This window comes from Pundamilia nyererei, unplaced genomic scaffold (genome assembly GCF_000239375.1).
Source record: "Pundamilia nyererei isolate P.nyererei 1_Seehausen unplaced genomic scaffold, PunNye1.0 scaffold00034, whole genome shotgun sequence".
In the NCBI taxonomy this organism is placed as follows: Eukaryota; Metazoa; Chordata; class Actinopteri; order Cichliformes; family Cichlidae; genus Pundamilia; species Pundamilia nyererei.
The window spans coordinates 3,854,270-3,880,291 of NW_005187435.1; the positions used below are offsets into that span (position 1 = coordinate 3,854,270).

The 26,022-nt window shown below is 38.2% G+C and overlaps 1 protein-coding gene across 3 annotated transcripts in view; it reads right to left on the reverse strand.

The window, feature by feature from the left end:
- slc12a5a (solute carrier family 12 member 5a) overlaps positions 1–26,022 on the reverse strand; it is a 178,877-nt gene that overhangs the window by 27,436 nt on the left and 125,419 nt on the right. For all 3 annotated transcript variants that reach the window (XM_005729817.1, XM_013909971.1, XM_013909972.1), the window contains exons 4-7: positions 14,781–14,927; positions 4,905–4,959; positions 3,815–3,945; positions 263–510 (exon numbers count right to left, since the gene is read on the reverse strand). In XM_005729817.1, the coding sequence (XP_005729874.1) occupies positions 263–510; positions 3,815–3,945; positions 4,905–4,959; positions 14,781–14,927 (581 nt within the window). The remainder of the gene's footprint in view (positions 1–262; positions 511–3,814; positions 3,946–4,904; positions 4,960–14,780; positions 14,928–26,022) is intronic.

Genomic DNA, 26,022 nt, shown 5'->3' on the forward strand with positions numbered 1-26,022 from the left:
AAAACAACGATGGGTATCACATTATAACACTTAGTTTTCAGGTAAATTCATCTAATTTTTAAATATGTAAAATAAAAAATAAGGCAAATCAATGCTGGTGCCTTTGTACCACTGATATAATAATGGCATGTTCTCCAAACCTAGCATGTAATTATGTGTTGCTTTTTCTAAAACAGCATGTAGATAAGATGTGTGTTAGTCTGGGCTTTTGTTACCATTTCAGCTTATATAATATTGGATTATCTTGGCTCTAACTGCTTACGGGAATACAGGTGGATCCATGGCGGTCTTGATGACTCCGGCGTAGACAGCCAAGATGGAGAGAATGACGCATGCCAGAAACACGAGTGCCAGCTTGTTAACATATTTTACGCCAACGAACACCACTGTGGCCATGGAGGTCAACAGGATGGTCCCGTACACGCGCATGTTGTTAAGCAGGGCGGCCTCGGCCTCAGCACCCTCTAGGCCCTCCAGGGGAAATATGGCTGCTTTGGGCACAATGTAGATCTGCAGAGGAAAGGAGCTTATTTATTTATCTTTGACTTTATGCATCCAGGGAAATCAGCAGTACTTTTATCATAAAAAAAAAAATCCAGAAAATATCATTGCTGCTCAAGGACATCTTAGTGGTACATGTTTTGGAAGTGTGACTTTCACTCCTCACCTTCTATGGCCTGTCTGGGGATTTAAACTGGCAGTTTTCAGGTTACAAACCTGCCTCTCTACCTCACTGTTTGCTGCTAAATGGAAAAGAAAGATGTATATATATATTTTTTTAATTTAATGTATCATTTTTTCTGTGTCATGTCAAGTGTACAGCACTTTGTTTTCTCCTGGTAGTTGTCTGAAAGTGCTATATAAATAAATTGCTTGCTTGCTTGGATATAATAAAAAAGGTGAGAAAGGCAATGAGGGATGAGATGAGTAAAAGAGGACAACTCTGTGAAGTGTGAATATATGCGATGTCACATTAAAAGTCCTCTACTGGAGCTTGAAGCACCAACTCGTACTACTGGCTGCTATTTTAATTCTTAATTAAACAACTCAAGCATGGTATTAATATTAAACATTAACTGCCATTATTACACTTTTACTACGGGTCAGTCTAAGAATAGTCAGAAGATAGATGGTAAACCCCTAATTAGACCGTCACTATCTGTCATCAGGTTTAGATGATTCATTGCAAGGCTGTTACATAAGTGTGGAAATTTGTGTCTTTTTTCTCTCAGCCTGAACACTCTTTATCACTATGAAGAGCAACAAGAGAACAAGCAGTGAGTTGTGGTTTCGGTCATTTGGCTGAATGCTAAGAACAGCACATCACTAGGCAAACAAATCGTAGCTTCACGGTGAACTCTTCATGGTTCCTAAAATAGCAGCATCAGTTTGTGTTCCTGACTTGGGTGGAAGGATGAAAAATATTCAAATCAGTCTTCCTCGAGATCCGCTCCTTACAATTCTGCAAGGATTGTTATTTTACAATGGAAACTAAGCCAGCTTTGACCCAGAAGACAGAATTAACCTCCAGACACGATCAAACTCCATATCCATTAGAAGCATCCAGAATAATATTATTAACAATAAAAAATGACAGTTGATAACAGTGGACCACAGTGATGAGAGCTGTTTCAAGGAATGATCCTGTTACTCAGGCAGTGTCTTCATCCCTTATAATGCAGTATTTGCATAATTACCCAATATCCCATGCAACATGGAGGCATTGCAGTGGAAGAAGTGTGGAGTGAAAGGCAGAGGAGGAGAACGAGAAACAGGAGGAGAGAAGCGAAAGATTGAGATAAAAGATCGCGCCATTTCAAAAACTAATCAGAATTCACATTGAAGAGCACATACTGCGAGAAGAAAATAGCTTCAAAGCAAAGTGATGATGAAAATCAACCAAAGGGGAAGAACATGCAAATGCTCTGCTTTCGTTAGAAGCGTAACATTTTTTTTGTTTCACTTTGCACTGATTGGATTTCAGGAATATCAGAAGTTTCATTGATGTGGGTCTGACCAGTTGGAATAAACACCCCCCCCCTCCCAAATTTCAATGAATATACGTAAATTAATATACTTAAATTTTATGGTTTCTTTTTTTTTTTTTTTTTTATACTAGACTTGTTGTACTCTCTAATAACTGTTCCCCTCTTTAGAGAAATTTAGTCAACCAGAGGTTTGCAGGCAGGATTAAAAACAAGGGATCATATTCCTTCTGCTGAACAACAAAAATAGTAACAAGCATGGATGAGATTAACAAGCAATACAGGTCATTGTAGCTACAGGAGTAAATCTATCAAATCATCCTTTTTTAATATATATTTAAAGTGGAGATATTATGCTATTATGAAGGCAGATAACGATACTAACTGTGGCCAAAGTCAAACGCCAAGTCAGACAGAAAGATAAACAAGGATTATTTTGAACTGTAAATCATACAAAGCTACTCTGCGAGAGTCCAGGAATACACACTTTGATCTGGAAATGCACATAATAGGACACCTTCAGAGGAGGAATTTGACATTTGGAGAAATACACACTTGTTAGAGTTGGACAAGAAGACTGACACACACTTAATATGAAGATTGGAAAAGGGTAAAACAAACTCACTCTAAAATGAACAAACAAGCAAAAAAAAGAAGCTTATATTACAACACTGAACAATCACGTGAAAACAAAATTGTCAATTAGTACTGGAAAATGTTTGTTACCTGGTTAAAACAAAGAAAAGAAAGAAAAGATTAGCCACATTCCCTGCACACATTAGTGATTAATGTTTAAATACCTCTGGGCTAGAGGTTTTGTTTGGCTCCTTGCCTTTAACCATTGAAACGTTTCCAATGTTGGCTTCAAATCTGCTTGGACCATAACAACATGGTGCAAAAATCGTTTATATATTACCACTATAATTGAATCTAAAGGGTAATATTTTGCCACTGGAGCACAACAAAGTTCCCCTCAGAGTTGCGGGTCTGACAGTGTTATCACCTTGGTAAAAATTGTCAAAATGTGATGTTGGAGGGTTTACTGCAGGGAAGAAAAAGCTGTGATTTGAGTGGTCATCGTCTACTAACCTGGCAGCTCACATCGTTTTTCTTTTAGGTCATCATGGTCTTGTGACATCACGGATGAATAAGCTTGAAATGGATGTCATTTCAAATAGACAGGATATTAGACGCTTTTCTCTCTCACTCACATAGAAGTGAACTCAAAAAATAAATAAATAAACGTGGCAGCTGTTTGGGATGTATTAAAAACGTCCAAAAACGAGCATTTAACCAGAATCAGTTCCAGAATAAATAAGTGGTTCAAAACAGGCAGTTCACCTGAGGAGAAGTGCATCACAATATGATTCATAAGACCATCTAAGACTTGGTGATCGCTGATTGGTTGAGCCATGATGGGGTGAGTCAACTTTTAAATGGTCCTTCCACACTCCAGGCTGGATGTTTGACACTAGCAGATAAGCTGTTTTCACACATGCGTTTCATTTCTAAACATTGGTGAATAGCAGAAAGAGGTGAAGCTGTTACAAGACAGAGACCTGAACAACGTGGCCAGGACTTTATTATTATTATTGTTATTATTATTATTATTATTATTATTATTATTATTATTATTATTGTTGTTGTTGTTGTTGTTCTTTAACCACTTGCATGGTCTGAGGGTACAAATGCCATAATATTAATTATGGCATTAAATACTAATAAACTATGCTACACTAATGAAATGAAAAGAAAGTTAACATGTTACTGCCTGGTGATGACATTAACAAAGTCAGAGAGAGTGAACACAAAGAGGGCTTCATTCTCACCAAGAGGAGCTCAATAGCTCCGAGGATGTACATGGCTCCAGCGTACGTGGTCCCCAGGTAGAAACAGATTCCGACCGCTCCCCCAAACTCAGGGCCCAGTGAACGGGAGATCATGTAGTAGGAGCCTCCAGCTACACGAACAGCACAAAATCACTCTGAAGTACTCATTTAATGGGTAACTTTGTCTGTGAGAAGACTAAACGATGACATCTCATGCTGAACCATACATATTTTTTTGTATCTGTTAATTAGTTTTGACATTAGCATGTCACCGTGGTGAATGCAGACATTCACTTCAATTTTGTCTCTTTTAACGACTAACATTTTACACAATCAAATAAAAGAAACTTGACAACAAAGAACAAGAGAGATGTTTAAAAAACTGTCCACTGTGTACACCAGTGAATATCCAGCAGATTTCTTTAAAAATTAAAAAACGATTTCCATACATTAATGATAGAAAATAGTTTTTTCTGTAATGCTTTTTTATTTTGGTAGACTGCTTTCTGACAGTTGTAATTTTTGCTGAATTTGCTAGAAAAGGTTTTCTTATTATTGCATCTTATCACACTGTTATACACAAATGCACAAGCAGTGTGCAAATAAATTAACTGAACATAAATAAATAGACCCTAATCAGCACTTTGGAGCAGCACAAGGGTTGGGACCGGTTATAACAGAGACAGTTATAATTGGCATACACTTCCACACTTCTCTACAAGCCTGTAATTTGCTCTGACCCCTGCTGCATGCACACCAACTGGTAAGATGCAGGCCATCATTACTATGTAAACTCGCTTATAAAATGTAGCTAGCCTGCATATGCACGTTCATGTGTCTGTGTACAGATACAAACTTGCCGATGCAGATCTTCATGACAAGCATTTGGCTGATGCTTTATTTTGTGTAAATAATGTTGCGTGACAAGGAGCTAAAGTGCACAAGATCCCAGACTAAAGCTTTTAATGTTTCTGGAGATATCAAGCTGCGCTGGGTGTACTGTGCCAAAAGCAATCAGCGAAAAGAGAAATTTAGAAGCGGACAGACTCAAACAGCGATGACTGTGTGGTGCCAGCGTCTGCTCACCCACCTGGCACTACTCCATTGGTAGCGATGGCACTCATAGAGATGGCAGTCAGCATGGTCTACACAGAGAAGGACAGAGGAGCAGGAAAAGAAGAAATTAGATCAAATTTGCAAATTACGCACACAAGTTTTTGATCTTTTCAACTGTGAAGAATACCATTTATTGTTTTCTTAAATTGTGAACTAAACCTCAATGAATAAGGTGTCATGGCTATTTATATCATCAAAAATGAAATGAAACTGGTAAACTAAATCTAAGTAATAAAATAAAAACAAAACTAAGAGTCTGATTTAGCTCAATGCTCGCAACCACAATGCTATATGTGCAAATCAAGTTAGTTGGAAAAAAAACCCTGAAACAATAATTTTTATAATAATCAGCACTAAATTCAAAGGAGAGATCACACTAATCGGGATGTGGCGGGAACATAAATCTAAATGTCAGACATCTAAAATACATGACTTGATGTTAAAGCTTGAGCAGTTAATGTCAGTCAAAGTCATTGGAACTATTTCAGTTCAACACAGTGTACAAATATGTGAAACATTTTCAAACCCCCTTCAAGATATTTCAGCACAAGCCTGCCTCTGTGCTGCTGCAATAGTGCATGTTGAAGAGTTAGTGGATAACCCTGATCCATCAAGTCATTAGTTTATCCTCTTGCTACCATGGATAGCTGAAAAAAATTGTAATGGAAGTCCATCTAACCGTTAATGAGGCTTTTCTGTGGATACCAAAGACAGAGTAGGGTCTTTCCTGCATTGAAGAATTTTTAGCACATTCCTAGAGGCTTTCAGCAGAGCCGAAAGGAAATCAACAGCAATATTCTAATATTTTTTCTACTCCAGTTTTGTAATTGGAGATGTATTTATTCACGAAATACAGACATTTTGTTTATCAAATGACCAGAAACAAACAGGAAGAATGCACATATTTCTGTCAAATAAGGCAACAGAGACTTATTGGCCTTACTGTAAGTGGACCACTCATGCTTATGTGTATAATTAACTCCAAAGGCCATTTCTGAGCAGGAAGCCCCAAAGAATTAGACTGCCTGACATTGCCATCACTAGAGCCACTGGCACTGCTAAAAATCGTTTACTGTTTTAATGTTCTGTCCTCACTTTCACATTTTATCAGATTCTTTTTAAGCAAACTTCAATTCTTTTATTTCCTCCAGGTAAAGTCCTTCATACCAGCGCCAAGCAATGAATTTTCCCAGCATAGAATTAAAGAACGGACAGGCTGCTCGTTGATTAGATAAATAATAACACCACAGGGCCTGTCAACAGCTGTCAGAGCACATTCAGACATCCAGCGACAACTCTTATGGAACTCTGTCGAGTTGAGATATGTAAGGGCACGGTAAAGCGAAGCTCACGGCTATCACAGTCGCCTGCAACACAAAGCGCGAGTCCCGACTGGCCTGCAGAGGACAAGAGGGAGAGATGTACGCAGAGAGTGGAAGAATGGTTCAGAAGAAATAAAAAATGACAACGTGAAAGCACTGAGAGTGACTGGGAAAGAGAGCGGGAGAGTGTGTTTGACAGTACAAAGACAGCATTAAGATTTCATTATTCTTTTAGTTGCTATTGTTGAATTTCTGAGTGTCTTTTCACATTGTCTGCACATGAAAGACAGAGGCAGACACAGAAAGAGAAACGCGAGGACGAAATGTGAGAACTGGCTGCCTAAAACATGTCTCACTTTCTCCTATTTTTTGGGGCTTTTCTCTAAATGAGTTGTTCTAGTTTATTATGTTATTATTAGTTGAGTTTTGAACGTAAAGTTATATATATTATTAATTCAATCTGTGCTTGCATGCAGCATTAGTGCAATAGCAGTCTGTCCTGGGTAACATTTAAACTGTAATCACCTTCCTAAAATGTAAGGTAAAAAAGAACAACAGTAAATTCTGTTACTGACAAGAAAAGTGGTTAATAAATGCAACATTTTACAGAACAATTACTTATTATTATTTATTAATTTACCACAACAATCAATGGTTGTTTCTTTTCAAAGTTTCTGTTTCAGCTACACTGGAGTGAGGTTTTCCAGCCACGGGAAACCATGCTGGTTATGTTTAACTGTTATTGTATCTGTCTCTGCAAAGATTTTAATGTGGTTAGTGTCACCTGAGGGCCCAGTGGACTGATGATCAGGAGTGAACAGTGAGTTGGGCTCTGTTTCTCACTCTAATCTGGTCATAATGAGGCCAGAAACCCTTCTCCCACCACAGCAGATAAGACAGTAATTGTTTAAGTGTTTTATCTGATGTGGGCAGCAGCCACTCAGAGGTAGTCAGTCGCATACCCAATCACTGAATCTCCATGCAGAAAAGCCAGCAATGCACTTGTCTGATTTGCAGTGCTGGCGGTGCAGCCAAACAGGATTGATGTACAGTGCTTTAGTAATGCTTCGCTCTGAATTTTATGTATGTCAATAATATTAAAGGTAAGTTATACACTATATCCCCCCTGAACCTTTGACTTTGTCTTTAAAACACATGCTCTGTTTTATATTGATACGTGATTTTCAATTACTATGAGTCTGGAAGGTGGTCTATATGTTTTAATTTCCAAGAAGTACTGCACTGTAATTTATGCTCATAGCAGAATCTTATTTCTGCCATCTCATTCTGAAGATATATATCGTTAATTCTAGTCTGAAGCACAGCAAACAATACAGCTCTTTCAGTTCAGTCTGAAGGAGTAGCATTGTAAGAGTTCTGACTATTTCCTGAGAAACAGAGGTTTAGATCCAGTTATTTATGCAAGTGCCAATTTAAGACTTTATCAAAGCTCTTTGTGTGAACCAGTGCTCATGGAGTGAAATATAATTAGAAAACTAAAGCTGACAAACTGAGCATGTTAGTGACAGCTGCGATTTCAGCTGGCAATATCAGTAGGTAACTGGCTTGAAATGAGAAGCCTGCTTTTGTCTGTGTGAAGTCACAACTCACTGTTTTGAAAATAACAAGAATTTGGAGTTGAAAATCTGACAGTATCAATATTGGTAGCCTCACCGTGCGTTCTATGAGAACAGAAGGCTTGACAGGCACGAGGAGTGGAAATGAATGAGGGCGATTAGGTCAAGCAACCAATTATTTGAGGTTTATCTGTGTTTCAGTGGAAACTGTATCGATATATGGATCGATTCTGCGTTGATTTTGTCTACAACCAGCTGCAGACAAGACAAAGTAGCAACTATCACTTTTCAGAACTCAAATTTTGTCTCCAGTTAGATGAATAATTTCACCTTCAATCTATGATTGATTGCTGATGTGCAATTAATGTCATATGTTGTTTTGTTTGACTGAACCACCACAAGTGGCAACAGAAGAGCAGATGATTTTGTTGTTGTCACTGTTGTGAAATACCATTTTTATCACTTTTAGTTAAATGACCCTTTGGGCATCACTGCAGACAGGGACTCTAGCAGAAAAAGTCATGCATGAGAAACTGCCTGGCTTTCATCTCCAATGATCTCACCTGCAGACCCAAATGGACAACAACATAGGATCAAAAGCAGATACTGGAGATCTAATAGCTAAATCTAACACAGATTCCTCTGTAGTTCAAGCACTTGATGACCAAATCATGTCTGTATTCGCAGAACATTTGAAGAGTGGCACTAAAAAAACCCAGCGATGTTCTGTTTTAGCAGGCAGGATGGGCAAAATCTTTCTTCCCACTGACCCAGAGCCTGTGGCCTGTTTTATCGTCCCACTTTCAGGCTGGTAACCTAAAACTGTGATGGTTTGAGAGTTTGCGTTAGTGAACATCCTCTGGTTTATAACTCTCTCTTTCTCCATGAATCCTGGAGTCAGTGCCTCCAAACTCACATGTACCCAAAAGCCCTCTAGGCTCTAAGCATGCCAGTAGAAAGGCCAGATTAGACCTCCCCACCATCTGTCTCATCCACATGAGATACAACAGCACACAGCTTACATTTCGCACAAAGGAGATGTTTTCCTTCAAAATGTAATCGGAATGGTAGCAAGGCCTGAATAATTGCTAAGCCATCATGATTACAGATGAGCCCTAGGAATGTGTTTGGTGAAAAAAGTCATTTTTAAGAAAAGCCTGCCAGCTGACACACTCCCCACTGATGACCCCAAAGGACACTTTTGGTCTGTTTCTTCCCAAAGCTACAGACAAATTCTGAATTGGTCTTTTTTTGACCTTACAGTTGAGCGGAAATTGGTTTCGACAGGACTGGAGCTTTTGCCTTGCCCTGAGAGCGTGCTTCATTATCATGCTTCATTACACAAATGCAGAATTGTTTTTTTGAGGTACAACTTCATCAGATGACATACAAAAGCACAGAAGTTTCAGGGTGCTGCTCATCACTTGAAATCCCTGTGGATGGTATACTATGGAAGGCACCAATGTCAAATGACAGTGATTGAGGTGATTTTCACTTTCAGAGTGATGGTGGGAATGGAAACTATAAGTAAGAGGACGAGATGCTGCTGTGCTATGCTGTGAGACAAGAACAGACGTGGCAGAAAAAGGACAAAAATTGAATAATAGAATAAGAATGAGAGCAAGAGAGAGAATAGAATCAAAGGAAGAAGGAGGAGGAGAAAGGGAATAATGAGACAGAAACATGGAAAAAAGAAAAGGCTTGGAGAAATTGAAGAAGCGAAAGAGTAAAATATGAGGAGATGAGCGAGAAAGGCATCCTAAGCATTTAAATGAGTCACGACAGAGGGCATCCAACCCTTCCCCTCACAGCATTTGGATTCAAGACCTGGAAGTAATGAGGAAGACCAAATAACAGATGACTTTCCATCTAGAATATTAAAGCTCATTTTAATGTGGTAAGAGCCTGTATTCATTATCTGGGGTAAAAAGACTCATATACCAGTACGACGTACACACGTTTGAGCGTCCCTGTTTGGAGAATGCTGTCTGCAGCAAAGCACTGATTTTTAAAATGGTGGCTTGCGTGTATAATTTCATGGTTAATGGTTTAATGTGTCAGAGCCGTTCCACACGGAGGCGCGTTCTTTATATAACGATTCCCTGAATGTTTGAGCACTGCGGCTCGTTAACGTTCCGCCAAGATGTGACAGAAAAATATTGGCGCGAGCGTTTGACAGCTGCAGATATGTGCAGCTGTGATTAAGCACCTGAAAAGTGCACCGTCAGTGACATCCCATGAAGTGAATAAAACATGGGGTCCTGCTGTATATTATTAAGCTCTACAACATGCGAGATTCCTTCGCACTTTGGCTCCTGTGGATTTCACTCAGGTGGGCATCGCTGCGTACACGTATGTACATGCACACACACACACGCGCGCTCATTGCTGAGAGCCCCTGAAGGCCTCGGTGGTTATGTAAGGAGCTCAGGAGGAGAGAGGTGGGGGTTTCTCACACACCGTTCACGCTCGAGCTTATCGCCCCGGGGCTCTGCAATGAGCTCAGTGTGAGTGATAAAAAGTGTGTGTGTGTGTGTGTGTGTGTGTGATATTAAACAGTGAGACGAAATTACTGAGAGATGTTTTTCAGAGTTTATTCTAGTAAATGGACGTAAGGAACTTTTTAGCACTGATTCCTCTGTGTGTGTGTATGTGTGTGATAAAGCATAAGAAATGAAGCATAGGAATTGCAAATGTGTTTGTGTGTTTGCACGACTTCCTGTCAAGCTGTGTCTGAACCAGCTTTGATCTCCAAGCCTTTTTTTTTCTCTCCTGCTATTTTTTCCACCATAAAACTGAGTGCTGTATTTTTTCATGCACCACACAAAATCTTTTTATCCCCTTTTTATTAATTATTTATATTTTTATGATGCTGATGGAAAAAAAATAATAAGCTGATGAGATTCAGTATCTATATTTTAGAGGTAATTACTAAGATATCAGGCTCAAACATGGAATTACATATTATGTTCTATCAATATGCTGTTTCATTCAGTATGCCCTCTATACTGTCACACAGAAAAATGACGGGGCCGCAGCATGTGTCTGTGCAGGCAGTGTTTGGGATTTGAGGGGGTCGTTCTATAAATATACTCAGCTGGAGGAGAATCTAGGTTGCACAAACTCGCAGACAAACCAACATAAAGTCCATAACCCAAAATGCAAATCAGAGGAACGACGCACAGCTCTTACATCTTATAGACCACAAAGTTTTAATTAAACTGTCATGTACAATAAAATTAGCAAGGCAATCCACTGAAAAGCCATACTCAGGCTGGATGCGCCTGTGTTGTCTGACAGAAAGCTCTCATGCAGGGCATTGTCAAGTTTTCAACAGAGACAGTAAATTAAGTCAACACCCTTCAGAATAGAGATGTTAAGCTTTTGAGTGAGGAGGCCAAGTATATGCTCTCTGACAATCAAATGCATCAAACACGATCATCTTGTAGAAGCCAGCCAGACCACTGACAGCAGCGACTTCGATCCTGTGGGAGAGTCTTATGTAATGCGAGTCTCAGGGCCACGGCAGGGTGTCAGTCCAAAGTCACTCTGACACATGACTCTGTGGCAGTGACATTAAAGGGAACCAGGGAGCATCACAGTGTGTCATGTTGTTCTTTTTTACAGACTGAACGTGTGGGGTCTGTGAAATACAAACAGATCATCGACAGAGAGGCAGTTTGCTCTTTATACAGCACAAAAGGAACCTGGTTATGTGATCTGCAACGTTACACTTCACTCAGACCCAGAATCATTACACCGGCTAAAATAAGATGATTAAAACCTCCTCTCTTGAAATTTCACTTTAACACTACTTTGCTGGATTTGGTGCAGGGTCAATGATACCATTCTGGCAAATAAAAATAGATACTACGTCTCACAAACAGCGGCTTTCATTCATCTAATAAATGAAAGATCCCTAGTTCAGGAGACACAAATCCTTTGGGGGTTGAGTCAGGAAGGGCATCTGCTGTAAAAATCTGCCAAAGCAAACATGCGGCGCTACCCGCTGTGGAGACCCCTTGTGAATAATGGAGCAGCCGAAAGTAGCTTCTTCTATGTCTCGAAAACAAGAAACTGCAAAACTCTAAACTATGAGTATTTTCAGAAAATTGAGCTTTTTGAAAAGAGCGATAACACAAAAAACCATTATTATTAAACCGATACAGAAGAAGAAGTTTTATTTCATACATCTCAAACCTCTGTGAACGTTCTTAGTATCAGGAACCTACGTATGTAATTCTCAGCACTGTTTGGACTTGGCAAGACGTAAAAAACATTTTAGGATCCTCTATAATCTTGCTAACGCCTGTGTCCTCAAATATAAACCTGACACCTTCAAGTGAACTGTCGCTGCTCAGAATATGGAAAGAATTTGGCATAAAAATAGGTTAACTAATATACTTAGATATAGTAAAAAGGAATACTATATGAAGCAATTAGATATAAATAGAAATAATATTAAAAGATTATGGGAAATACTGAACAGTGTTATAAAACGTGGGGCATTTGACACTATAGATCATGATATATTAATAAGAAAACTGGAATGTTATGGTGTCAGAGGGGTAGCTTTAGATTGGGTCCGGAGTTATTTAGGTGACAGGAAGCAGTTTGTGAAATTAAATGATGGTTGCTCCTTATGTATGGACATTGCTTGTGGTGTACCCCAAGGGTCAGTTTTGGGTCCAAAATTCTTCAACTTGTACATTAACGACATCTGTAAAGTGTCCAAAGTATTAAAAATGGTTCTCTTTGCTGACGATACAAACATTTTTTGCTCTGGTGATGATCTGCAGAATTTATTGGAGGATACAACTAATGAAATAAGTAAAGTGAAGTTCTGGCTAGATAAAAACAAATTATCATTAAATTTGAATAAATCTAAACTTATGTTATTTGGAAATAGCAGTTTAAATACAAATGCTAACATTCAAATAAATGGTGTTGATATTGAAAGAGTCAGTGAAAATACATTTCTGGGGGTAATAATAGATGAAAAACTTAACTGGAGAGCTCACGTAAGATATATTCATTCCAAAGTATCACGTAGCATTGCAATACTAAAAAGGCAAAACAGGTGTTCGACAGAACATCACTTCATATTCTATACTGTTCACTGGTTTCACCATACTTAGGCTACTATGCAGAGGTCTGGGGCAACAACTATTAAATCGCATTACATTCACTTTTTACTCTTCAAAAAAAAAGGCAATTTGAATCATCCACAATGCAGGTTATAGGAAACACACAAACTCACTATTTTTGCAGTCTGAAATATTGAAAATTGATGATCTAGTGAAATTCCAAACAGCACAAATTCTATTCAAAGCAAAAAATAAAGAACTGCCAGGTAATATTCAGAGTATGTTTTTTTTTGAAAGAAGGAAGCTATAATTTAAGGGGTTTTTGTAACTTCAAAACAGGGAAGGTACGTACTACAAGAAAAAGCTTTTGTGTTTCTGTTCATGGAGTGAAACTGTGGAACACTGTGAATATGGAATTAAAGCAATGTCCAAACATAAAACAGTTCAAAAGTTCAAGAGTTATAAAAAGAGTTATAAAAATATGAACTATAAAGAAAGGGAAAATATTGAAATTAAGTGAATGTCTCTATTTAAAAAAAAAATTCATGATGTTATAATATAGTATATAGTATATCAGAAATCTGTTCACTATTTTTATTACAAATTATATCAGTAAGGAAGCTGACTAAATATTAACTGATAATTTATGGCAAAGGGGTGGGATTGAATAAGTGTTTACTTCTTCCCACTCCCTTTCAACATGTAAATTAATCAGAACGGTGGCTATATTGAAATGTATTGATTTTTGTATATTGTATATATGTATATAAATATTTAAAAAAAAAATTGTATAGTATTTTTCTCTCTCTTATTTTCTTGTCTAAATGTACCTGTATATTGTTTACATGTTTGAAATAAATTACCAAACAAAACAATCTTCAACACTCTGGTTTCCTTTAATGTTATCTCATGTAAGATTAGTTTAAAAACACTTGCCAGTTTGTCACTTTATTATTACTGCTGAATGCCACATTGTTAAGAGGGAAATGTCTGTGAACTATACTCCTATATAGATAATTGCAGTTATTCTTTGACCACACTGCTCCATTTAAGTAAGCTGTAACCTTAGACTTGCCGTTTAAAACCACGACTGGGTCAACTATCCATATTTCTGTAGATGTAACACATTAAACATTCTTGGGGGTGGTACCTTACCAGACTGACAAAGTTTTCTATTGGACATAAACCAATACAATACATCGGTACAGAACTGTAGAGCAAAGAGGGTTGGGCTGTATTATATGTTTAGCAAAGAAATTGTGCTTAACTAAAACCAAGAAAGAATGTCAACATTTAAGCTGTTCAAACACATTACAGCAAAGCTGTTACCCTTAAAATAAGGGGGATATCTTTGTGAAAAATAAACAAAGATACATTGTGTGTATTGTAGGCTGACTCTGCTTACTAAGGAGACTGATTCTATTTAGAGACTGAACAACAGCTGTATGACCAATTTTACTGTGAAACTACCCCTGGCGAACTATTTTTGGATGAAATAAAAAAGAAAGCCGTTTCGGCTAATGCAGAGAAGTAATTACTTGCAATTCAAAGTATGGCACCACATTAATGGAAAACTACTCCTCACTAATCAAAACACAGAAATTACTGAACCATTATAAACATATTTATATCCTCTGTTTCTCCAACCATATTCTGTGCAAGGTCCTTAATCTTTGCTGTTCTCACCAGAGCCAATAATGGTGATAACAATCTTACACTGCTGAACAATAAATTCTGCTACATCTGCTACCTTCCACTCTACAATATGCTACGCTCCACGAATGCTGCACTTTATAAAACGTGTGAAATTCTGAATTTTCACTATGAACCTGGGCTAAACTTTACAAGAATGTACAACACTCACTGTGGTACAGCACATGAAAACGATGATGAAAGTCCCAATGACACCTCCGATTCCCACCAACCAGGTCATCCTGAGGAACAGGATGACTCCGAAGATGTTTTGGATGCACGGCAAATAAACGCCCATCAGTGTGCCGAGCTGGGGAGCCTGAAAGAAGAGAGGGGTGAGAAGAAAGAGACACCTGAGCATTATTCATGCACAGTTACAGTTTAAGTTTCTCCAAGTACTTAATCTAGATTGTATAACGTTAAAATTCAGATAGCTGTCAGACTCCAGATGTAAATGCTTAGCTTGTCTCTCGCTATAAGCATTCCACACCAGATGCGCAGCACCCACTGAATGACTCCTGCTGCATTTTGGCAGATATATTAATCAATAAAAGTCAACACATCAGCCCTGCATGCTGGGAAGCACAGTTTGCAGTATGTGTTATGTGCCTATTTTTTTTTACACGTGCAAAGACCCAAAACAATAAAGCAAAACACTGAACCGATGGTCACATTGCCATTAAGGAAAAAGGCACATAGGACTTCACAGATGATTACTTTCAAGGGCCCAATTTGTGATTTTAAAAAGGCCACTTTGGCTTGAATTCGCTGTTGTTGCCACATTAGCGGGTTGATTTACTGCAAACACACGCTTTTGATTATAGGCTCTTTTTTCTTGTTAGTGTAGTTTAACATATATTTAAAATTACAATCATTTGGGTTATTTTTTTATTTTAAGGATAGCTGTAAGAAGACATAATGTAAACTGGAGTTAAAGAGTGTGAAAGGCTTACAAATTCTATGCCAAAATATACTTTTCAGTCCTCTTGCTTAAATATATGTCTCTCCTACATTCCTGCTTCCAAATCCTCTGCTGACTACAAAAACAGTTTAAGCCCAGGAAATAAAGAAAACTTTGAGATCAGAAAGCAGCCATGTGACCAATCTGTTCAATGAATGCATGAAATATTACTGTATTTCTTTACAGGCTGGGTGTTTGTGTGTCTTGGTGCTGCAGTGCAGTCCCTGGTGTGGATCAGTTGATAAAGACAGCTGCTCTGTACTGCTCTGTGCTCAAGGCTGATCTATTGAAGGCAATTACTGACGCTCGGAGAATCACGACGTATTTTGTTGCACTTCTTATTTATTAATAGGAGGATTCTCTTGCCGAAGGTTTTTGGATGCACTTGATGTGAATGCGTTTGCATGAATTTGTTAATGAACAGTATATGAGTGTTTCCAGTGTGGGTCTGTACCGTCATGATGGCATTTATTAAATCTGAAGGACACAGCAGCTAACCCTGTACATAATAGAGAAATATTAATTTCCTGCTCGAGGACAGCTTGGCCAATGACAGGTAATTATTCTAGTATCCAGCCATGACCCATTTTACCAAGCGACCTTCACTGTCACATCATTAAATCACAGATACATGAACGAAGCTTCTCTGCTGCATGTTTGCACTTAAATGCAGCTTAAAATTGTGAATAAAGGATTGATTAGCTGTAGATTGAGTTAGTAAAGATGCTAATACACAGAAAGGTTACAAAAATGTTTCAAGTATTAAAAACAAAACAGCAGCTGGGTGATAAAAATTTATCTCAAATGGGAAATTACAGCTAAACTGGGAACATTACGTCAATATAATTATACACACAGTGTTTACTGAGCTTTACTCGTACAACCAAAGACTTTCGTTAGGATAGGAAGTACTGAATCATAGATAGTTTAATTTGGCCTAACTTTATCCCCATCGTCAGCAGTAACTGCCCTTGAAGTGACAGTACAAGGGTCTTTAGGTTGCTAATTGTTCACACCTGACAAGGTGTGGATAAAGACATGCCTGGGTTGGCTCATTATCACCTCCCTGCTGTGTTACCTTAAGTTTTATCCCTTGATTTTTAACGCTGGATATCTAGTAATTTAATTATTTTTCCTAATAAATCACCACGTCACCCAAAAATGTATCTTGTTGCTCACAAGCTTTGTGGGTTGTAAAACAAAATGAACTTCAGCAGGCAACGTGCTTACAGACTTATGGCTTTGATACAACATAAGGACATAAAAATCAAAGAAGCTTATAATTAAAACAAAACAAATGATTATATTATACCCAAGTACCTGATAACTTGAATGAAATTACAATATTGTGCCCATAATACTAATGTGACAATTCTGTAAATAATGGCCTGTTTTGGGTAATTTGGTACAGATACAGATTTGGAAATATTATCATAGGAGATGTCTTGGTCACAATGATAATAAGGTGAAACTCTAACATTGCGAAACCCCAACGTTCACAATTTAGGACCTTGCATCTGATGACAATAGGAGACCTAAATATGTGTTTATGTGTAGAAGTTCTTTTAAAATGTATGAGATTCTCTAGGACAAAAAATAAATTGTGCTGGTGATTCAGCAGCATTTTGTTACCAAAAATCATGTTGACAAATCTTTCTCGGGTACTCAGCATGAACAGTTACATGTTTCATTAAAGCTGAGATATTAACTTTTCCTTTTTTACTCCATAATCTACGGTTACTGTTGTGGATGATCATAGGAACACAGCCAAAATTTCAATAACATGTAATCCATGTGAGCTAAAAAAGCTCAAGCTTTAGACTGCTCCTACTCTTGGCCCTGTATGATATCAGTGAAAGCAGATATCCTTAATACTGTCATCACATGCAGACTGGTTATGAACACAGGTCCACCCACCTGCTGTTCAAACCTTCTGTTTTATAGTGGCAATCAGAATAAAGTTGGCATAAGGGGAGGGGGAACAGACCTAAAACGTCTTATTGCAGACATTTGATAAACAGGAGGGCAGTACCGAGGCACAGCAAAATATTATGGCTGAAATTATGGAGCTAAAAATGAGCATAATAAGTCCTATTTCAACACTAATGAAAATCTGGTTTTGCCGATTTATTGAACTATAGCTAATAGCTTACTGCAGGGGAATCAGTAAGAGCCACGCGCAAAAAGGTTACAGTATGTCTGGGCTAATTTGGAAACAGTGTCACACAGTTACGTGAGCAGGGAGCTCTTAGCTTTTGCTTTTTCACATAAAAGTGTTTCTTCCATGATTACGTATTTTAAACTCTCAAGTTCAGCATTGGTTTCAAAATGTATGATGAAATAATGATGTGCTCTGGGGAGAACCTTAAGTGGTTCGTGGTTATCAGTCACGGCCTCTAATATATTTCTTCAACAAGGGTTATTAAATTTGCTGTAGCAAATGGACACTACACAAGATGGAGAACTTAAAACCACGAGGCCCACACGGGGAAGTGACAGCAGATGCTGAATTCATAATCCAGACTTTTAATCAAATCATCCTGACAAGTGGCTGACATCAAATGAATAATGTTGTGTCTGATGCTAGAGTATGTGATTTGTTTGGAGAGGCCTGCTTTCCAGCATTAATAATGTATTGTTTGCAGAGAGGAGCAGAATGAGAGAGGTAGAGCTGGAGAGACAGAGGCAGAGCAAGTCCAAGCAGGTCTTACAAATATAATTATCTTCTAATTTCCTTTAGATAAACAACAGAGCAAGTGCTCACACTCGGAAATGCAATTAGCAAGCTTATCACTTTGGAAGCCCCTGATTACCTCACCAGAAGCACTCAGTTTCTCACATCATATCATATCATATCTCAATATCTGATTATATATACCTTACCTGTCAGTGGACAAAACTGGTCATATGCTACATGACAGGTATTGATCCATTCTACAAACTGACCAGACCCCATGTTCTTGAACAAGCCTGATGGGCTCGTGCCCCACTCTGCCACCCCCAGGGCCCAACAGATCTACTGACTTCCCACTGTGAGACACCACAGAGAAGTCAGGACATGAATGGCACCCACACAGTATTAAGAATAGGCTGATAATACTGCAACGGATTAGTGTTTGCTCCATCATGATATTTAACTTTTTTAAGTTTCTAGCTGACATAACTTGACATAATACACCATTCAAAACAACAAGTGTGATACAAAACAATGAACCAGCCATGCAACCGATGAGTGTTTTGACTTCCACCAACTGAGAGAGCTGTAAAAGAATGACAAGTGGGTAAACTTGTAAAACATTTGTGTTTTTGCATGCTAGCAGCTTTATATTCTGTATTTTAAAGACTGGATAACCATTAGAAGACAAAAAAAAATGCAACTGATTCCAGCACAAGTCAATCTTCCATTGGTTTACCACATAGCCTAGCACTGTATGTGATTCCTAATGTTTTCTTTGCTTTTGATTACAAATTTCTATTTGGCTAACACAACTGAATTATCATCAGCGGCAATTTTAATCAGAAATATTCGTCAATTATTTCTTTTGTTTTTGGGCATTTGCTCACACAAGCCTCTTCAAGATGTCCTTGGAAATTCAATGTTTTTAATTTTTTTTGCAGCTGCAGGATTAGATGTTATATTGATTATTAATCAACAAAAAGAGTAGTAGATGAAGAGATTATAAAACTAATCATTAGTTCCCCTCCGGTTTTCTTGTTCTATTATTTGCAAGATTAACAAAGTAAATCTAAACTGCACTGTTGTTAATCCGACACTTCAGTTTTTCCAGAAGGTGTTTGTCATATTTTCCCTGTGTGTGTACACTCTGTCTTTAATATGGCTGACATGTAATCTACAGCTTCACCTCTCGCACAACTTAATCCTCGCAGCGGGGAACCTCTCAACTTTCAGGCTCGCTGTGCTTTAATCAAAGATCCACATCTTGGGCTCCGCAGGTTGCTCGAGGGAGCAGCTGAGAACAAACCCCATTCATCTCTGTCATATCTCCCACTATATGATTATTATTTGCACACTTTGTCAGTTGTCTAGGGTATGTAAATAAGATTGCTACTCACTGTGCCCTTCAGTGTGTGGCAGAGAGCATTTCTCATCATCTGCATGTCAGCGTAGACAAACCCAGTGTAAACCTTGAAAGGACTCATATTTGTAAAACTACATATATATTATCTAAGAGGTGGTTTTACTTCTAGTGTATATCTCTGGTCTGTGTGCACCTGATATATGTTATGTTGCTCGTCAGAAAGACAGCACAGTATCACTGTACTCTGCTTTAAGGTTCAGTTTTTATTTAATGAAAAAAACAGACAAACAGTAGGAGTAGTATTAAAGTCAAACAGAGAAATAAATTTTAATTCATAGAACTAAAATCCAAGAAACTCAAAATAAAAACACACATTTAGGATAATTAAGACACAATTTCACTTCTCCTCAGGTCTTCTTATAACTTTTCAGTTCTCTTCTTTCTCACCCCAGCAGCAATCCTGTAATTAAAAACACTGCCTTTCCCCTGGCAGGTCCTTCAGGGACTTGGTGTGTAATATACATTAGCACTTAGGTGCTGCAGGCAGAAAGGCACCCCTGCCATCAGCACTTTGTTGTTTGACTCAAAATTGCTGCCACTGCACAAAGTGGGCTGAGGTTAGTTTGTAACAACAGGTATGTTATTAAAGGAAAGCCTGTGTGCGCTTACATATCGCAGACAAAAATTCCTTTCAAGGTGGGTGAATCTAATAACAACAAGAATTTCCTCGCTGCTCATCTCTTTTCCTGGGGTGGCTGAGAAGTAGAGCAGGTTATCTACTAAACAGAAGGTTGGTGGTTCAATCCCTGACTGCTTTGGTGTGGTGCCAAAGTATCCTTGGGCAAGATGCTGAACCTTGACTTGCTCCTGATACATTCATCAGAGTGTGAATGTGTCAATGTTAGATAGAAAGCACTTAGACTTGTATAAATGTGTGTGTGAATGTTGTATAAAGCGCTTTGAGGGCTCAAGCAGAGCAGAAAAGTGCTATATAAGAAATAAGAACCAGTCCATTTACCAGTAATGTTAACCCTTCAAAACCTGAACCATGAAATAACTGCCAGAAATCTTTAATGTTTTGATGATGGAGTGTTTGTTGAACTTTTAGACAAAATATGCAAAAATATATCAAATTTTAATCTCCATATACGAGTTTGAATTTGTATCACATTTGCTACATAAGCCATATTTTTGCAATTCAGTCATTAAAAATGTGTCATGCAATTTATGTCATTTTTTGAGCGTAAAAAGAAGTCACGCTGATGATGTAGAAGTCTCAAAAACTCGTTAACGACTGCTTTGTGTTAAATACACACACGCTGGGCCCTTCATCACACGGACAGATCATTTGCAGTATTCACTCACTGGAAACTGTTAAAGAGTTGTATAATATCAGCTTCCTACAGGGGTTGATTATTATCAAATACAGATAAGGAAAAAGAGTATGTCTTTTTGAATTGAAATGGCAGAGGTTAGATTGTGGAATCTGAAAAAGATAACATCTTGAATAGAATAGTTTGTCAGAAAGGCTTACAGAGAAGTGAGAAAATTCAGTATAATTTTTGTCCTTTAATGCGTTTCATACACAACTGTAGACTTAGAGGAAGGCAGGTTGAAAGAACGACTGATAATGCAGATTATAATAATCTGCGCTAAAAGGTGTGTAAATACAATTGAGTATTACAACAGCAACAAGGTGTTTATGCCCTACCACAATCCACAGAAGCACAACAAAACCAAAGTTGGCAGTAACTCTCTCCAGACTGCAAAATGTCATTTTCCCCGCCTGTTCTCCCACACAATGGAGAACCACAATCAAGCAGACCTTCAGTGTTGGACTGCTGCATGAGTGTCTGTGGTACCTAATGGCTGAGTGATAAATTATAATCCAGCTTTGACAATAGGGAGGCTTTGGAAAAAAAAAAACTGTGTCTGCTAGAAATCCTGATTGTTATATAAGATGTACAGACACAGAAAACAGGATTGGGGGTGTGGGGGCCTAAACAGAGTCCTAAACAAGATAAAACACTTCTACGGATTTGTTAAACAGCCAGCAACAAAACAGAAATGGGATAAATTAATGAATGCTTGTAATGACTTTATATTGAAAACCAGCCTAAAACAGATTGAATGCTTGTACATGCGTTGAATCAATGACCCTCTTGGGAGAAAAGTCAGGGCATTTACTGAAAGTACTGCTTTTCAATTTTCATTCAGTTGGTGTTTCATTACTTCATTTTGTGGATGGGGAATGCAAGTCTGACCAGCATCTGCCCTGATAAATGCACATGCTCACATATACACAGGAGTGTCTGTTTAATGGGCCACAAGCCAGCAGTGTGATTTCCCCTGAGAATGAGCCACCAAGAGCAAAGGGAACACGGACTGCTGCAGAGCCACAGGTAGGGCCAGCGAGGCACCACTGAAAGAGGAAGAAACAGCTGCCCACCGATCCCCTGGGAAGTGCAGTCAACGCACCACATGGATGGCTCAGGTGTGCTAGATGCACAACAGGACCTTTCAATACATCTGCTGTGGCACCTACTTCAGATTCACTGCCTCCTGCTGCCCTACCACTTAGCACAAGTCTATCACCAGACTGCATCTCGGTCTCTGGCCATCTTTTCAGCTTCATATCCATCACAAGCATTTTTCTCACATAACTATACACCAACTATGCACCATTTTGTAGATTTATAAAAAAGAAAGACTTCTCACAGCCAGAAAAATGCTGTTCTTAATTTAAAGACCATCTTAACTCCAAACAAGAAAATATTCACATTTGTCCATAAACCATGAGAAACTGATTCTTTCAAAATCTGTGCAGGGCAAAAAAGGAAGATTTTCCTTTAAAAAAAGCATTAACTGGATCTCTGGTACCTCTTCTTTGCCTCAGCTCCTGCTCTGTGTCCTAAAAAGAGCAGATGCTCTTTGTAGGCCAGGTCAATAGATTGTGTGAATGAAATGTATACTAAAGTAGGTTTCCTTAGCCTTAAAGTGGTTTTAGTTGCCTTGAAGTAGAGCAGACATGTGATTCCACTTGATTTTCTTCTACCTATACTATCATAATGATAAGTTTTCATATTAACCAAAACAAAATGCTGTTCTCCCAAAACTCCTTCTTTTTTATTTTTTCTACTTTTTGATCTGTATTATGTCACAACCAGTGAATATCCTTAATATGGTCATCTTGGGTGCATAGCTCTGGCTGTGAGCACAGAATTATTACCTGCTCACATAGTGTTCAAAACCTTCAGTTTGAGAAAGCCAGCCAATGAGAGGAAGACGTAAGACAGGAGGAAGGGACTCGAAACAGCTTATTCAGACTATTTTTTAGATAACATAAATCTTCCTTTAAAACTGCATTTAATTTGTTATATGCTACATACATCCATATCCCCCCTCCTTCCTTTTCCTATGTTACTCACATAGTTTTAGTTCAACCTTCCTTTGAACATCTCTTACCCTGCTGAGGCTAGCAGTTCTATGTTGAATTTGGGGAAGTGCAGATTTAAAAAGGGAAGGTGAAAACAATTCCAAATCCCTGGATAGCCCGAAGGGAAAGAAAATGAAAGAGAAAGAGGGCAGAGAAGTATGAGGAGATGGAGTACACACTACTTCTGACTGAGTTGAGAGGAAGGGAAACATCCAGGCCTTCACAGTCAAGGACAACCTGCCAAGCTGCTTAGGCTGACAAAACCAGCGACATCTTTTAAATCACTTCTTACAGGAATTTGTTATGCTTACAAGCAGGACCAATATGTACTGCATGTACAAATGTCTGGATTTTCTTTTAAATGTCTGGTTGGTGTTGCACCTGTTTGTGGAGAACTGCTGATAGAAATGTACCGATGTTACTGTGGAATCATATAATTGAATGCAAGAGTGTGAAATTGTTTCCACTTCCTGCAGCAAATCAGTGGTATCAGTGCACATAATTATTTCATGATTAATTTGTCACTTTGATAATACATTAAAGTAGCGCATTGTGTGTAACATATGGGTGGTTTCTCTACCTGATTTGGTATAATTCAGGAGAGAGAAGAGGAGACGAAAGAACAAGTAAGGACAGATAAAAGGGGGTGGATAAGAGGAGGGGGATCCGCACAACTGTTTCATTATTTTCATTACCGGCAGAGACCGAGGCGTGAAGTGAAGCGAGTGAGGTCAGGGGAGGTGGGGGGAGAGGGGGGTAACAACAGAGAGGGAGGCAGACTGGGAGCTTGTAACGCAATCTGCACGCTCTGCTGGCCAAACCGGAGCTGATAGGGCAAATGTGTTTCTGCTCAGGTGTGCTGAATTATTAAACAGACAGCAAGAGGAGAGACCAGCGAGCATCAGTCTTCCTGACCGGCTGTGGATGAACCAGTCACTCTGCGGTCAGCTGGGTTTCTGTCTATGTGTGTGTGCGTCTGTATGTGCGAAAGTGTTTTAAAAAAAAATAATAAAAACATTGAACACTGTAGCAAAATATCCTCTGTGGAAATCAAGACGCACCACCTCTAAATAGCATCTACATGTGTTACTAGAATATTCTAGGTTCCACCACAAAGCCTCATGTGTTACAGCCAGCTGTGAAACCGCTGTTTACGCACACTCTCAGATTTAAGGCTGACAGACTCCTTTTCCACTAATGCACATGTACTGCTGCTCCCTTGTGTTTACAAATTAAGATCAAGAGTGACATGCCAGAAACAGACACGTGAGGTGAAAATGTACTCTAAGCTACTATGTGGTAGATACAAATGAGCACAATAATCAAGAGAACTTAAGCAATGACATTTTAGATGAGAAGATGGATCATTTTTCTCCTAATTCTTTCAGTCAAATCATTAATTTTGTGCAAATTTGATGTAAATGACATTTATCTTGGGAAAGATTTAACATCTTGAAATTATATCTTTATTTTCTCTTTTATTAGTGTTGCAGAGCTGGAACAATTAGGCAATTAATCCATGAGCTCACTGGCAGAAAAATAATTGGCAAAATATACTGAAATTGATTTAATTTTTCAGTCATTTGATGATGACAGATGCTAAATTTTGCTGCTTTTTTCATACTGAACATATCCAGTTTGGGGACTTTTTGCTACACAAAACACGTCATTTAAAGATGTGAATTTTAACACGTTTTTGATATTTCATGTAAAATAAATAATAATCTGAAATTTCACAGATACCGGGCTAATAGGCTCAGAAGAACAAAAACATCTACTGAGCCTATTAGCCCGGTATCTGTGAAATTTCTATTTCTCCCCACTGTGAACACGTGCATGCCGCTCTAACATGAATTCACATTAATCACGATACATTCTTCAGAAAGCAGCTGATGGGAACGCTGATCTCATGCCAGGCTAATGAGAAAGGGAGGTTGGGAGGGGTGAGGTCAGAGCTGAGAGCAAAGATCATAAAACACCCAGAAGGGAAACATTTATGTAAGGGGAACATTACACTCTAAAAAGCAGAGTACATATGGACAAGTGTTCCTTCTTGGCAAGTGTAGTCGTTTGGAAAATGACATGAATAAAAGAGGTTCATATGTTAGCATTGTGTTTACTGTTGTGCATACAAAAAGCACAATTAAGAAAATACCGCTGGATATGTTATCTTTATTTTTGTTTGCTTGTTGTTGTTTTTTGAGAAACAGAATATAAAAATACTGAAAACTAACTAAATCTATACATTAACAACTAGTAACACTACAAGCTGCATGCCTAAAGACTGATTAGCAACCTCCAGCAACCACTTGGGGAATATGTATTTTTCCTTTTTGATCTGTGGTTGCTACCCAGTCTCTAGATCTGTGTGATTGAGCCCTAAATTAGTCACTAATTCAACCCACACGTAAAATAAACACCAAGGATCAAAGTGTTCATGTTCAGATAACTTCCCAGACACATTATTTTTCACGTTATTCTGCAGCAAGAGTATATTAAATGTTATATTTAGATGATTTGGGGATACGGTAAAGAGACTGAAATTCACACCCAAACTAAGCTGTAACATTTTAACATTTACAGAGGAGAAAATGTGGTATTTGATTATTATATATTAAACCAGAACCCAGTATTTTAGCAAAGCTTTATCAAATGTTAATAATCGAATGCCTAAAGTGAGATATTGCCAATATACAAAAAAAAAACAAGCCTTGCCTTCTTGTACAAGTTTTCTCAGTTGCTTTGGAAGATATCGAAAATGATTCTTAACATTTACAAAAACATAAAAGCAGGTTTTCAAATAAGATTTTTTCTCTAAACAATCAGAACTAACAGCTGCATACAATGGATTGTCTGCGAAAGCCTGTAACAAGACAAGTTGTGACAAATTCTTACGCCACTGTTTACAAATACAAAAGTCAAACAGCTTAGTGATGTTAATAAAACTGCATACTCTACTGTGAAATGCTTTCTGATG